General features: G+C 45.4%; 1 protein-coding gene across 4 annotated transcripts in view; it reads left to right on the top strand.

Moving 5' to 3' along the window:
* The window catches only part of PPP4R3B (protein phosphatase 4 regulatory subunit 3B), a 91700-nt gene that overhangs the window by 70840 nt on the left and 4987 nt on the right, over positions 1-15873 (top strand). For 2 of the 4 annotated variants that reach the window (XM_032782700.2, XM_032782699.2), the window contains exon 15: positions 6729-8211. The exons of the other annotated variants lie outside the window; for them this stretch is intronic. In XM_032782700.2, the coding sequence (XP_032638591.1) occupies positions 6729-7057 (329 nt within the window). In that variant the 3' untranslated portion in view covers positions 7058-8211. Of the gene's footprint in view, positions 1-6728; positions 8212-15873 lie in introns of those variants that run through there. 4 annotated transcript variants of the gene reach the window in all.

Below are 15873 nucleotides of genomic sequence, written 5' to 3'. Positions count from 1 at the left end.
ATGTTGATTTGTTCCGTGTTAGTGTAGAGTGTCCTGATAGATGGTGCAGTTTCTTAGTGTATTCCTCATGGAATCTGAGGGAAGTGGCCTGTAGAATTTGGTATTGGAGAGATGGTCTGGAAGCCTCTTTTGGTAGTCAACCTGTCATGATGAAACAGGCCCTCCTTTATCAGCCTCTTTGATTATACATCAGGGTGGTTCTGAGGCTGTGGTGGCATTGCGTTCTGCAGGACTTAGGTTATGAGGCAAGTGATGTTGTTTTCCACAATTTCTGCTGTGTACGTCAGCAGAAACACTGTCATTTCGACCCTCAGGAGGAGCCCATGTGAGTTCTTCTTGTGCTGTTGGTGGGAAGTAACTGTATCAGTGGGCTGTCAGTGTTATCCGAAGTATTCTTTGGTTGGAGATGGCGAAAGTAGGCTTTCAGATCACCGCAGAACTGTATCATGTTGTGGGGGGGCAAGGCAGAAGAGAGTCCCCGAGATAGCCCAGCAGAAAAGTCTGTCCTGAGTGTGTTTTTTTGATAGATGACGATATTGCTGGGGGTGGGTTAGCGGTACACTGCTGTGGCCCATGGGTGCAGGTAGGAATCACTCTCGCACCTGCGGGTGTCGCTCGCAGAACAGTTCGTGCCCACAGACAACCTGCCAACCTGAAGCATATTCTCACCAGTAACTGCACACTGCATCATAGTAACTCTAGCTCAGGAACCAATCCATGCAACAAACCTCGATGCCAGCTCTGCCCACATATCTACACCAGCGACACCATCACAAGACCTGTCCAGATCAGCCACACTATCACCGGTTCATTCACCTGCACGTCCACCAATGTAATATACACCATCATATGCCAGCAATGCCCCTCTGCTGTGTACATTGGCCAAATTGGACAGTCCATATGGAAAAGGATAAATGGACACAAATCAGATATTAGGAATGGCAATATACTAAAACCTGTAGGAGTACACTTCAATCTCCCTGGACGCACAATAGGAGATTTAAAGGCAGCCATCATGCAGCAAAAAAACTTTAGGACCAGACTTCAAGGAGAAACTGCTGAGCTCCAGTTCATCTGCAAATTTGACACCATCAGCTCAGGATTAAACAAAGACTGTGAATGTCCAGTCAACTACAAAAGCGGTTTCTCCTCCCTTGGTTTTCACACCTCAACTGCTAGAAGAGGGCCTCATCCTCCCTGACTGAACTAACCTTGTTATCTCTAGCCTGTTTCTTGCTTGCGTGTATATGTGTGTGTGTGTGTGTGTGTGTGTGTGTGTGTGTGTATACACACACACACACACACACACACCTGCCCCTGGAAATTTCCACTACATGCATCTGACGAAGTGGGTATTCACCCACGAAAGCTCATGGTCCAATACATCTGTTAGTTTATAAGGTGCCACAGGATTCTTTACCACTCATACTTTGTGATGTCAGAAAGGCAAACTATTGTCTCTTCCCTCCTGGCTCTGGACCCAGACACCAGTACTGACCCTGGTGCCAATGTTCAGGAAATGGCCTCAGTGGACATGGTAGAGGGGAGGGAGCCCCTCCTCCGGCACAGGCCTCCTCTTTGTCATCCCCAGATGAGGCTGTCGCAGACCCTTATAACTCCCTCCCAGAGGATGACTTCAGGGCCCACAAGTTTGAGTAGCTTCAGGAGTCAGCACACAGCCTAATAGACATCCTGACTGCAGCTGCTCCTTCCAGAGTGGTCTTGCCTGTTAGCAAAGCATTACTCGCACACCGCCACCCTGCTGGGGTCCCTGGTGGTGTTCGTGGCGAATGGGCAGGTCAGATGGGGCAGTTGAGTGCTACCCTCATAAATAAAGAGCCCAGGAGACTGGACCAGTTTGAATGTAAGGTTTATTAGCTGGGCAGTCTCCAGTTACGTATCTCCAACTAGTTCAGGATGTACAATTTTAATCTGTGGGAACCATTGTCCAAATTTAAGGACTCCGTGCCACAGGAGTCAATGCAGGAGTCCATTGCCATCCTAGAGGAGGGTAAGATTGTGGCCAGGACCTCCCTCCAGGCAGCTCTGGATGCAGCTGACTCAGCAACCAAGAGTTTAGTGTCAGCAGTCACCATGAGGCACTGTTCATGGCTCCAGTCATCTGGCCTCCCTCAGAAAGGCAGCAGTCCATCCAGTACCTTCCCTTTCAGGCCACCTCCCTGTTCTTGGAACAGATAGACAGACTCGAAGCTTCAAGAACTTGATGTCCACCTTTTGTTCCTTGGGCCTTTTACAGGCCTCCAGCTTCCAGGAAGCACTTTAGGCCCCAGCAGCCTCCCAAGTTTGCAATGCCTCCCAGGCAAGAGCCCTACAAAAGAAAAGAGAAGAGCTATAAATGATGCCAACCCTTCCTTCCCACCTCAGCCTCCCAGTCAGGATCTCTTAGATATCGCAGCGGGGCTAGGTAGGCCTTTTCAAGGTATGCCCGAGGTTGATAGATCTGGAATTGAGACTGATATATCACCCCTTTTTGGTTTTGGAATGCTTATCGCCCTTCAACCCAGCACGATCATATGTAACATCAGACTGTTGGGAACTCAGTACAGTAACAGTCAGTTACAGCATCCAGGCCTCTGAACCACCTCAGGAGACGGAGGAAGCCAGAATGGAGGAGGACCTAAGGCCAAATCCTCCTTGTCCTCGGACAAAGTTGTTGTGCCTCCGCCACCATTTCTGGCAGATGACTTCCATCTTTTCAGGAGCTGGCAAGGAGGGCGGTGGACATCCTTCACAAAGAGATCAGACACCCAGCATCAACTGCTCAGTATCTTCCACTCTTCCTCTTTATCAAAGGTTGCCCTTTCAATTAATGAGGCTGTTTTAGACCTGGGCAAAACAGTTTTTGGCAAACGCCGGCTTCGGTGGCTCCAGCTTTCCAGCGGGCAGATAAAAAATATTACGTCCTAGCAATTTCCTTTTTTTCCGACTCACCACCCAATTCCATCATGGTAGACACTATCGGTTCCCGTGGCAGGCAGCACTAGTGTAGTGCTACATCAGATGACAGAGATTGGAAATACCTGAATAACTTTGGCAGGAAGATATATTCCTCGGTCCCCTTGTAATTCTGTATTGTCAACTGCCAGGTTGAATTTTTTTTATTGAAAAACTGCCAGAGCTGCATTGGGAATCCTTTAAAGAGGGACAGTTAGTATCAAAAACTTTGTTACAATCGTCCCTTGACACTGCTGATACAGGAGCTAGGTCCACCTCCCCAGCGTTGGTGATGCGACTGACATCATGGCTCTGTTTGTTGGGATTCGCAAAAGAGGTGCAGTCCACAGTGGAAGTTCTTCCTTAGGGCACAAAAGTCTTCGCCGAAAAGATGGACGCCTCCCTTCATACCCATAAGGATTCCAGGACTACCCTAAAGTCACTTGGAATGTATACTCTGGGGCAAAAAAGGTGTTTTAGTTCCCAGTCTCAACACAGACCATATGCAGCTCTATATCAACCTCAGCACGATTACAAACTGCAGAGAGGAAAAGGGAAATTCCCAAAGTGCAAACAGTCTGGTCCATAAAACTTGTCCCAGCTTCTTGCATCTAAACATCATTTTTGTTGGGCAGGTTGAGGCACCATGAGACCACTCTCCACAACTGACGCAATTGACCCTGGTTGTTTACCCATTTGTCCACCGACTGACAGTGTTCCGCAGTTCTTGGGAATGCATAATGTCGGATCAATGGCTTTTACAGATCGTCCAATCTGGGTATTCCATCCATTTCACCTTCCTTCCCTGTCCCTCTTCAGGAACCCTTTTCATGATAATTTACTACAACAGGGGATAGATCACCTCTTCCAGTTAGGAGCCATAGAATTAGTACCTCAGTATCTGCGAGGCAAGAGATTCTGCTCTTCATAATATCCAAAAGAAAGGGAGGTTGGAGACCCTTACTGGACCTCAGAGCTGTCAACAAGTTTGTCAAGGCTCAGAAGTTCAAGATGGTCACTGTATCGATGATCATTCCAACTTTTGAAACAGGGAGACTGATTTTTGGCCCTCATCCTCCAGGATGCCTATTTTAACATCTCGATCCTACTGGCTCACAGACGATTTCTCAGGTTCACTCTTGTACATGGCCATTATCAATATAGTGTCTGTCATCAGCCCCGAGAGCTTTTTCCAAAGTTCTCTGTGGTAGCTACTCACGCTTGCAAGTGATAATGATTTGCCCATACCTGGAGACTGTCTCCTCAGAGACCGATATCTTCAGGAGGGCCCACAAAGCTGTTGACACTATGATACACTTGTTCACAGAACCGAGTTTACAGATCAACACCCAGAAGTCAACTCTCACTCCAATTCAACACTTAGAATCCGTAGAGGCTAACTTAAGACATCCTACAGGCCAAAGCCCTCCTACTTCAACATAAGTTCCTATCCCTGATTTCACTCACAGGCACCATTCAGTACAGTCCATGGATACCAGCCAGATTCTGCCTCTAACTCCTAGGACATATGGCAGCAGGCATGGGAGAGATACCACATGCCAGACTCCATATTTGATACCTCCAACTATGGTTTAATTCGGTTTACAGATCAAACAGGGATGGGCTGGATAAACCTCTGTCACTACCCACCGGAATTAAAAACTCCTTGAACTGGTGGAAGGCCCTGACCAATCTGTGCAAAGGGATCCCCTTCACACGTCATTATTGTTGCTCCTTACCACCAACGCATAACTCATAGGGTGGAGTGCACATTTAAATTGCCTCATGACTCAAGGTAAACTGTCACCTATGGAGATGTCTATATACATCAATCTCTAACTGAGTGGTCATGAATGCCTACGCCCATTTCCTCCAGCTGATTGCAGGATCAAATACAAAGATCTTAACAGACAACGTAGCCTGTATGTACTACATCAACCATCAGTAGGGGGTGGGGAAGCATGTCACCCTCTCTATGCGTGGAGGCAGTAAGACTATGGAACTGGTGCATTTCTCACGTCACTTTGTTCGCTGCTAACCTTCTGGACGTGCAAAACTCTATAGTAGACGACCTCAGTTGCAGATTCCTGTACAGTCGTGAGGGGGAGATGCACCCATCAGTACTCCACAACTTGTTCAAGAAATGTCCATGCTACTGCTCCAGGGTGGGGATGGGACAGCACTCTCTGGACAATGCTCCTCTTCTTGCTTGGGACCTTTATGCTTTTTTTTTTTTTTTCTGTTTTCCTCTTCTGCTGAGGGTCCTGTTAAAAATAAAAAGGAACAGAGCTCCTGTCATCCTGATTGCTCTTACTTGGCTGAGACAGACCTGATATCCTGACCTGACACAGCTCGCAATGTGCCAAAGGTCTCTCTCCCAGCTTTTCTGCACATCCTCTCACAAGCCCAGGGGTGTACCCTACATTCCAACTGGGGGATTCTCTGCCTCAAAGCATGGCTCCTGCTTAGTTCCAGCATCTAGAACAGGGGTCTCAAACTCAATTTGACTTAGAGCCAGTGCCAGTCCTCATCCTCCCAGTGGGCCAATAATGTCACTGAAGATGGTGTTCAGAAGAGAAGATGTTTATATCGTATTTATTTTTAATTTCTTTGAAATAATAAAGTTGTTCTGGCAATTTGTTGATGTTTGGCCTCCGTGACTGAGCAATTGAAACTTTCAGGATTGCAGCAAGGTGTGCATCAGATCGCTGTGTTCGGTATTTTGACTTTATATTCATTGTGGGGGAAAAGTGATGCCTCCACGGCTGCCTTTGTCTGATAACTAATGATATCTCTGTCCCTCTCCCCCAGCCAATAGGAACTGTGAGGGGCAGCGCGTACTTTGGACATTGTCTGAGGCGTATTTGCCTGCATCTCTCCTCCCATCTCTCCTTCGCAGGCTGCAGTGGAGAGGTTCTTGGGACACAGATGGCCCACAGGCCAGGAGTTTGAGACCCCTGATCTAGAAAGTTCATACTCAAAGGAAAATACAAGAGGCTACGTTACACAGTAGAAAGTCCTCCACACTACATACTTACCTGCAGAAATGGTCCAGGTCTCAGATTTGGTGCACATCCCAATAAATATATCAGCAACTCTTCCATATAACCTAGAATATGCTCTGACCCTTAAAGTCAGGATTATCCCTAAAATCTCTTAAGGTGTTTCTAGTAGCTATTACAGCTGGGATACTCGATGCTGTCACACCCAACCACTAAAAGGTTCATTATGGTTATAATAAACCTCTTCCCTCGACCTCGTCTTAATACCCCGTGTGGGACCTAAATCTGATAGTGAAAGGGCTGACTAGACCCCTCTCTGAACCCATGGCCACCTGTTCAGTAATATACTTCTCAATTAAAATGGCATTCTTGATTGCTATTACCTCAGCCAGAAGAATAGGAGAGAGAGCAGCTTTGAGGGTGCCCCCCACCCATCACATCCAAAATTCATCCCTAACGTTACCTCTCCATTTCACATGATTCAATCGATTCACCTTCCAGTCTTCTACCCCCAAACCTCACTATGACAATAGGGAGGCTATACTACATATCCTAGATGTTAGGAGAGTCTTGGCCTTCTACTGGATAGGACAAAAGTCTTAAGGAAGTCTGAGACTTTTCCTTTCTGTGATGGAAAGCTCCCAGGGCTCTCTAAGTGGGTCTTGAATTGCTACCAAATTCATAATGTGACACCCCACACACACCCCGACTCAGTCTGTACATTTTCCACAAGGTCAGTCTCCTCATCCATCGCTTTTTTTTTTTTTCAAGGATGTTCCTCTCACAGCGATCTGCAGAGCGGCGACAGGGCGTCAGTCCATACTTTTGCAGAACATTATGTGATCACTGGACACTCAGCCTCTGATGCCATCTTTGGCTCTACAGGACTTGACCCAACTCCAAAGTCCCTTCAAAAGGGGTACTGCTCGGAAGTCACCTACAGTGGAGCACCCATAGGGACACTACTTGAAGAAGTTATCTTGTGCAGTAACGATGGTTCTTCGAGATGTGTCCCCATGGGTGTTCCACAACCCACCGTCCCCTCTATTTTGGAGTTCTCCTTTTATGACTGCAATAGAGAAGGAACGGAGGACAGTTAGCTTGCTAGCGCTGTCTAGCCTCGTGGTGCAGCACGAGGAGAGACAGTCCAGGCACAGGCCCAATGGACACGGCTATCGAAGTTCTCCAGTCAGCAGGATTCAGACACACCGACAGTGGAACACCCATAGGGGAACATATCTCAAAGAACCATCATTACTGCACAATGTGAATAACTTCTTATGACTTGATTTACATTTATAAAGTGCAAGTAAAATAAAGACCTGACCAGTACTTAATGCTTTAATAGAGCCAGTTTTACAAAGCTGAAAATAGTTGAGCCAAATCAGCTGGGAGGAAGAATTTAATCAGGAAAACGAGTAATTTGAACTATTTTAAGAACACTTTACTAGATGCCCAAACAGCACAAATGAGAGGAAAAAGCCATACTGGTTAAAAAATCAACATGGTTTAGAGGGAAGGTGAAGGCAGCTATATATAGATATATATCTATTCACTCACAGATAAACAGAAGAAAGGGAAAGTTGATAGTAATGAGTATGTCAGGAGTTAGGCATCATAGAAAATTGACAAGGGAAGCCAAGGAACACAAGGAGAACTCTGGCCAGCAGAATTAAGGACAGTAAGGAGGAATTTTTAAAATATATTAAGAACAAAAAGAATCCTCTGGTCACATTGGTCCATCATTAGATGGAAATTGTAGAATTATCAACAATAATGCAGGAAAAGCAGAAGTATTCAATAAATATTTCTGCTCTCTGTTTGGAGAGAAAACATTATATAGTCTTGTCATGAGGTGATAACACTTTCCATTGCATTAGTATCTCTGGAGTATGTTAAACAGAAGCTACTAAAGTTAGACATATTTAAATCAGCAAGTCCAGATAACTCAGATCCAAGAGTTTTTTAAAAGCTGGCTGAGGATGTCTCTGGACTGTTAATGTTTGTTTTCAATCAGTCTTGGAGTAGTGGAGAGGTTTCAGAAGACTGGAAGAAAGCTAATGCTGTGCTAGGTTTTAAAAAGTGTAAATGGGATGGCCCTGGTAATTACAGGCTTGTCAGCCTGAAATCTATCTTGGGCAAGATAATGGAGCAGCTGACATGGGACTCAGTTAATAAAGAATTAAAGGGAGTTAATGCAACTAATGTAAATCAACACTAGTTATGGAAAATAAATCCTGTCAAACTAGCTTGATATCTTTTTTTGATGAGTGTACAGATTTTGTTGATCAAGGTAATAGTGCTGACATGATAGACTGCATGACATTTCCATTAAAAAAAGAGAACGATATAAAATTGATATGGCACACATTAAATGAATTAAAAGCTGGTTAAGTGAAAGGTATCCAAATGTAATGGTAAATGGAGAATCATTGTCAAACTTGTTTCCAGTTGGATCCCACAGAGATCAGTTCTTGGTCCTATGCTATTTAACATTTGCATCAGTGACCTGGAAGAAAACATAAAATCATCACTGTTAAAGTTGCAGATGAAACAGAAATTGGAGGAGTGGCAATAATGAAGCGGACAGGATTCAGAGTGATCTGGGCACAAGCAAAGAATATGCATTTTAATGCACCTTATTGTAAATATATATATATCTAGGAACAAAAATGTTCTGTCTTGGGAAGCAGTGATTCAGAAAAAGATTTGGGTATGGTAGTGAAGATTGAACATGAGCTCCCTCTGTGATGCTGTGGCCAAAAAATCTAATGCAATCCTGGGATGCATAAACAGGGGAATCTTGAGTAGAAGTAGAGAAATTATTTTACCTCTATATTTGGCATTGGTATGACTGCTGCCGGAATACTGTGTCCAGTTCTGATTCCTACTATTCAAAAAGGATTTTGATAAATTGGAGAGGTTCAGCTCCCAGACTGTTGCACTAGGCCGCACAGTATGGGGAGGAGGTGACCTGCCCTCTGTGGAGAAAGAAGTGGTTCAGTACTATTTAGAAAAGTTGGATGAGCACAAGTCCATAGGGCCGGATGTACAGCATCCGAGGGTACTAAAGGAGTTGGTGGATGTGATTGCAGAGCCATTGGCCATTATCTTTAAAAACTCATGGTGATTGGGGGGGTCCTGGATGACTTGAAAAAGGCTAATGTAGTGCCCATCTTTAAAAAAAAAAAAAAGGGAAGGAGGATGATCTGGGGAACTACAGGCCTTTAAGCCTCACCTCAGTTCCTGGAAAAATCATGGAGCAGGTCCTCAAGGAATCAACTTTGAAGCACTTAGAGGAGAGGAAAGTGATCAAGAACAGTCAGAATGGATTCACCAAGGGCAAGTCATGCCTGACTAACCTAATTGCCTTCTATGTTGAGATAAGTGGCTCTGTGGATAAGGGGAAAGCAGTGGACGTTTTTATTCCTTGACTTTAGTGAAGCTTTTGATATGGTCTCCCACAGTATTCTTGCTAGCAAGTTAAAGTAGTATGAGCTGGATGAATGGACTATAACATGGATAGAAAGCTGGCTACATCATCTGGCTCAATGGGCTGTGATCAGTGGTCGGTCTTGGGGCTGGTTTTGTTAAATATTAATGATCTGGAAGATCGGATGGATTGCCCCCTCAGCAAATTTGCAGATGACCCTAAACTGGGTGGAGTGATAGATACGCTAGAGAGTAGGAATAGGGTCCAGAGGGACCTGGACAAATTAGAGGACTGGGCCAAAAGAAATCTGAGGTTCAACAAGGACAAGTGTAGAGTCCTGCACTTAGGATGGAAAAACCCATGCACTGGTACAGACTAGGACCGAATGACTAGGCAGCAGTTCAGCAGAAAAGGACTAGAAGTTACAGTAGATGAGAAGCTGGATATGAGTCAACAGTGTGCCCTTGTTACCAAGAAGGCTAATGGCATTTTGGGCTGTATAAGTAGGAGCATTGCCAACAGATCATTCCCCTCTTTTTGGTATTGGTGAGGCCTCATCTAGAGTACTGTGTCCAGTTTTGGTCCCCCCCCGCCCATTACAGAAAGGATGTGGACAAACTGGGGAGAGTCCAATAGAGGCAACTAAAATGATTAGGGGATTGGGGCACATGACTTATTAGGAGAGGCTGAGGGAACTGGGCTCTTACTGCAGAAAAGAAGAGTGAGGGAAGGATTTGCTAGCAGCCTTCAACTACCTGAAGGGGGGTTCCAAAGAGGGTGGAGCTCAGCTGTTCTCATTGGTGGCAGATGACAGAACAAGGAGCAATGGTCTCAAGTTTCAGTGGGGGAGGTTTAGGTTGGATATTAGGAAACACTATTTCACTAGCAGGCTGGTGAAGCACTGGAATGGGTTACCTAGGAAGGTGGTGGAATCTCCATCCTTAGAGGTTTTTAAGGCCCGGCTTGACAAAGCCGTGGCTGGGATGATTTAGTTGGTGTTGGTCCTGCTTTGAGCAGAGGGTTGGACTAGATGACCTCCTGAGGTCTCTTCTAACCCTAGTCTTCTGTGATTCTATGATACTCCACTTAGGAAGGAATAATTAGTTGCACACATACAAATGGGAAATGACTGCCTAGGAAGGAATACTGCAGAAAAGGATCTAGGGGTTATAATGAATCATAAGCTAAATGAGCCAACAGTGTAGCACTGTTGCAAATAAAGCAAACATCATTCAGGAATGCATTAGCAGTAGTATTGTAAACAAGACACAAGAAGTAATCCTTCTGCTTTACTCTGCGCTGAGAGCGCCTCACTAGAGTATTGTGTCGAGTTCTGGGCCCCACATTTCAGGAAGGATGTAGACAGATTGGAGAAGGTCCAGATTAAAGTTCTAGAAACATGACCTATGAGGAAAGATTGAAAAAAATGGCTTTGTTTAGTCTGGAGATGAGAAGACTGAGAGGGAACATAACAATTTTCAAATATGTAAAAGGTGGTTACAAGAAGGACAGTAAAAAATTGTTCTCATTCACCCCTGAGGATAGGACAAGAAGTAAAGGGGTTAAACTGCAGCAAGTGGGGTTTAGGTCGGACATTAGGAGAAAATTCCTGTCAGGGTAGTTAAGCACTGGAATAAATTGCCTAGGGAGGTTGTGGATTCTGTTGGTGGTGGTTTTTAAGAGCAGGCTAGATAAACGCCTGTCAGGGATGGTCTAGATAATACTTAGTCTTGCCTGGAGTGCAGGGAACTGGACTTAGAAGATTTCTCGAGGTCCTTCCAGTCCTACACTTTGATGATTAAATACTATGTACCCTCCAACGGCTCGGAATACCACTGCACCCATGCCACCCCACATTTCATGGTAGTCAATGCTATAAATGAGAGAGACAGACAACATTGCTCCAGATCAACTACTCACACCAAGAAGGCCCCAAGCTCTTCAGCAATGCCATGGATGATTCCCTTCACTAATTGAAGGACTCTAGAGTAACTCTATAATTCCTGGACATCTGTGCAGAGAAAATTCATCAGGTTACAGCTAAACTGTCTCACCCAGTCCAATACGAAACCTTTCAAAGAATCATACAGTTGTCCAAGAAGAGGTCTGGATTCCACAAGAAGGGCCCATCATCTTCTGTCATCTTTCAGTAAGCAACTTCTAACAATCTGTTTTGGCTGTTCATTTGAAGGTAATGAGTTCTTCCATCATCTGGGTCATATGTTGCACCACCCTCCTGCTATACTCCTCTCCACACCTCCCCCAGTGATTAGCTTGAAAAAGGGAAGACTTTCTTGGGAGAACATCACATTAGACAGATGCTAGAAGTCATTGTTACATCTCTTCAGATCCATCCTCCTCCGCTCCCCTTCTTTTCCCTTTTCAGGGACCCTTCTCACAAGGGACTTCTAATGCAGGAGTTACAATCCCTCCTGCTGGTGATCAGACTAGTTCCCCATCTTTCATCAGGAAAGAGTTCTACTCCAGGTAGAAGTACCCAAGGTACCCAAGAGGAAAGGAGGATGGAGACCAACCGTGGACCTCAAGACTCTGAACACATTCATTCTATGACAGAGGTTCAAATGGTAACCCTAGCAACAATAATACAGTGTTATATCAGGGGACTGGTTGTGGCCCTTGACATTCAGGATGTGTCTTTTCATATAGCAATGCATCCAGCTCGCAGATGTGTACTTCAGTGTCATTGGCAGCGACCACTATCAGTATTAAGTGCTTCCCATTGGCTTTTCTGCTGTGCCAAGGGTCTTTAAGGTCCTCTCAGTCATTGCAACCCATCTGCAGCAAAAGGGAATAGTAGTCCTCCCGTCTGGACGAATGGCTTCTCAAAGATCATTCCTTCCCCAAGGTATAATCAGCAACCAACATTCTTTGGGGCTGTTACCCCCCCAAAAATGGATTTTGGGACACTCCTGTAATAACCTCCCTAATACCCCATTAGTCTGTTCTTCCGAAAGTATGAGTTTCCAGAGTTTTTAAGGAAACACGAGGACACAGATATAACTTTCTGATAAGGTGATTGACACCAGAGGTATATTTTCCAAAACAAAGTGTCTTCTTATTAAAGTAACTAATCCTCCTACAGTGTACCCTATATACTCGTTCATTAGCCCATTCGTTTGTAAGCTGGCCCCCCAAAACGGATAGATAAAAATAGCAGAAACTGTATGACCCTTTTATAAGCTGACCCTATATTTCAGGGGTTGGAAAACTTTGGGTCCCGGCCCGTCAGGGTGAGGCGCTGGCAGGTCGGGGCGTTTTGTTTATTTGGAGTGTCTGCAGGCATGGAGTCCCTCAGCTCTCTCTGGCTGCAGTTTGCTGCTTTTCCCTGCCAAATGGGAGCTGTATGAAGTGGCAGCACTTCCCGCAGCTCCCACTGGCTGGGAATGGCTAACTGTGGCCTCAGAGAGGCTCCATGCCTGCAGACACTCAGGTAAACAAAAAGACAGTGTATTAGATATTCAATTCAATGATTCCATAGAACAGGAGTCAGCAACCTTTCAGAAGTGGTGTGCCAAGTCTTCATTTTATTTGCGGTAATTTGAAGTTGTGTGCCAGTAATACATTTTACATTTACAGGGGCTGGTGGATGGAACCTCAGACTGGCAGCAGGCTGAACGGACCAGTGGCTGGGACCCTTGGCCGGCAGCGGGCTGAGCGAGGCCAGCGGCTGGGACCCCGGCTGTGGTTCCGTCTGCCGGCCCCTGCCAAACAGGGTCTTGGCCGCCGGCCCCATTCAGCCTGCTGCTGGCCCGGGGTTCCATCCATCCAGTCCAGCAGCGGGCTGAGCGAGGCCAGTGGCCGGGACCCTGGCTGAGGTTCCGTCTGCCAGCCCCTGCCAAATGGGGTCTCGGCCGCCGGCCCCATTCAGCCTGCTGCTGGCCCAGAGTTCCATCCATTTAGGCCAGCAGCGGGCTGAGCGGGGCCAGCGGCGGGGACACCAGGCTGGTAGCAGCTTTTCACAGTAAATCAGCTTGTGTGCTTGCCTTTGGCACGCGTGCCATAGATTGCCAACCCCTGCCATAGAGTTTAAAATCTCCAAATTTTGGAGTAGACCCATTTATAAGCCGACCCCCGCTCTTTGTATCTTTTTTTACCAAAAATATTAGTCTTATGAACGAGTATATACGGTAATCTGAAAATAGAAGTCAGACACAAATCCCTAATTGCAAGTTAGAGCATTCACACTGCAATAGCATACAATTTAAATGATTCTAAGCAAAGCATTTTGCTACAAATGGCCAACTTGTAACAAATTGCTGGCTGCTCATAAATTATACATTCAATTTTACATAAATTGTAGTTAATAACAATATTTCATGCATTCTTAACGCACACACATTTCAAGCATACACATTAAATACTATGCTAGACTACACTACACTAAAAATTATATTTAAAAGCTGGCAGACTTACTTTATTAATCCTTTGGTATCCTTTAATTGCTGTTACTACTTTTGATAAATCTTTTGGAATTCTTTAATCATGGTTGCTGCTGTGCTCTAGTCAGTCAGCTTCGTTTTGTTCTGGTCGTCTTCTCTGTCTCTGCACTAGGCCTTGTCTACGCTACAGGGAAAAGTCAATCTGAGCTACGCAGTTTGAGTTATGTCAGTAGCATAACTCAAGTCGAAGTAGCTTAGATCTACTTACCGCGGGGGCCACACTACGCGATGTCGACGGGAGATGTTCTCCCATTGACTTCCCTTACTCTTCTCGATCCAGTGGAGTACAGGAGTCGATGGGAGAGCGCTCTGCGGTTGATATAGCGGGTCTTCACTAGAGAGACTAAATTGACTGCCAATGCATTAATTGCTGCGTGTCAATCCCCCGCGGTAAGTGTAGACAAGCCCACAGTTTCTGATCATTCTTTAGCAGCTCTCCTTGCTGGCTTCCAGTTTCTTCATCCGTCTTCCCCGACCGCTTTCCTCGCTGGCTCCTGACTGACTGCCAGCACAGTCTTTTTATACTGTTCTAATATGCATTACCTCATCTTCCTGTATCAGAAGAGGCAGCCCCAAATTGGCCTAAGTCAGATCAGGCTGAGGCAGCTTGACCTTTCTGTCCCCCCTTTTGTTCTGCACATGCTCAATTTTGCTGTTTACTTCAGAGTTATGATTCTGCTGACCCACTCACCTACTGGGCCTTTTGCCAGAGCGCCATTCTAGCACTCCTGAACATTCTGCCAATTAACTGAACTTTTCATCCTGTGTTAGTACTGCGCCTGCTCAAGATCTGCAGCTTTCATCTTAGAGTAGATTAGCTCCTGCTTATTCGGAATACAGATCAAGCAGACAAAATGGAGGCTGGAGAATTTCTCTAGTAATAAGGCAGCTGAACTTACCTGAGTCCCTCTCTCCACTTGCCTCTGACAGCAGACCTACTGTCCCAAGAATTGGGGACAATAACTTGTCCCAATCTCTCCATGTTACATCTCAAGTCCTGGGTCCTCAATGGCTCTCAGGTGTAGAAATGGATTGTTCTTTTTAAATACAGAATGTGCTGTTGAATAGTAGGAAGCCCTCTGCAAGAAAGACTTGCCTGCAAAACCAGAAGCTATTTTAGTCCTGCTGCAGCAGGCATCATCTCATTCTAATTCACATTTCACTGTTACAGTAGAGTACCTGCTGAATTTTAAAAACCTTGGGTTCGTCACTGAGCTCCATCAAAGTCCGCCTGGCTGTTGTTTTAGCTTTTCATATACTGATTGAGGGGTTTTCAGTATTCTTATTCCCTACTATTTCAAGGTTTATTAAGGGTTTAACCAAACTTTTTCCTCATATCAGAGGTCCTGCTCTGTGTTGGGACCTTGAGCTTAGCTCTTAACTAGAGAAAATACTCTTCCACCCCATACCAAACTGAACTTTCCACATTTGTCCTTCAGAACTTAATTTGTCGCAGTCATCACTTTGACTAGAAAGGTTAGGAGAGTTGGGAGCCCCTGTGGCAGATTCAGCCTGCCCAGTATTTTTACTGGGACATGGTGACTCTACATGCCCATTCCTGCTTTCTGCCCAAGGTGTTGTCAGACTTCCACATCAACCAGGATGTTCAGTTGCAAATCTTCCACTCCAGATCTCACATTTCAAAGTAAGACCTAGTCTTCACACTATAGGCTTAAGAAGAGCCCTCACATTCTACCTCAAAAGAGCTAGGCCCTTCAGAGCCTCTCCTAGTCTTGTGTCTTTCACATATAGGACAGTGGGACCCCCTTTTCACCCAAAGACTGTCAAAATGGGTTTCAGGGTGCATTTTGGCATGTTATGAAGCTTTTTGAGTGCGTGAACACCCAAGAAGGGTGACTGCCCAGGCAACTTCTGCTACTCTGCCTAAAATCATAACCATTGCTGCAGACATTTGTAAAGCTGCCACCTGGTTGTGCTTGCATACTTTTCCTCAGCACTGTGCTTTTGGACGTGCTTCCAGGACAGATGCAGCCTTTGATGGATCTGTTCTTGAATTAGTACT

Source organism: Chelonoidis abingdonii, chromosome 3, assembly GCF_003597395.2.
Source record: "Chelonoidis abingdonii isolate Lonesome George chromosome 3, CheloAbing_2.0, whole genome shotgun sequence".
Lineage (NCBI taxonomy): Eukaryota > Metazoa > Chordata > Testudines > Testudinidae > Chelonoidis > Chelonoidis abingdonii.
Note: the sequence above shows the minus strand (reverse complement) of the source record. Positions and strands in the feature narration are given on the sequence as shown.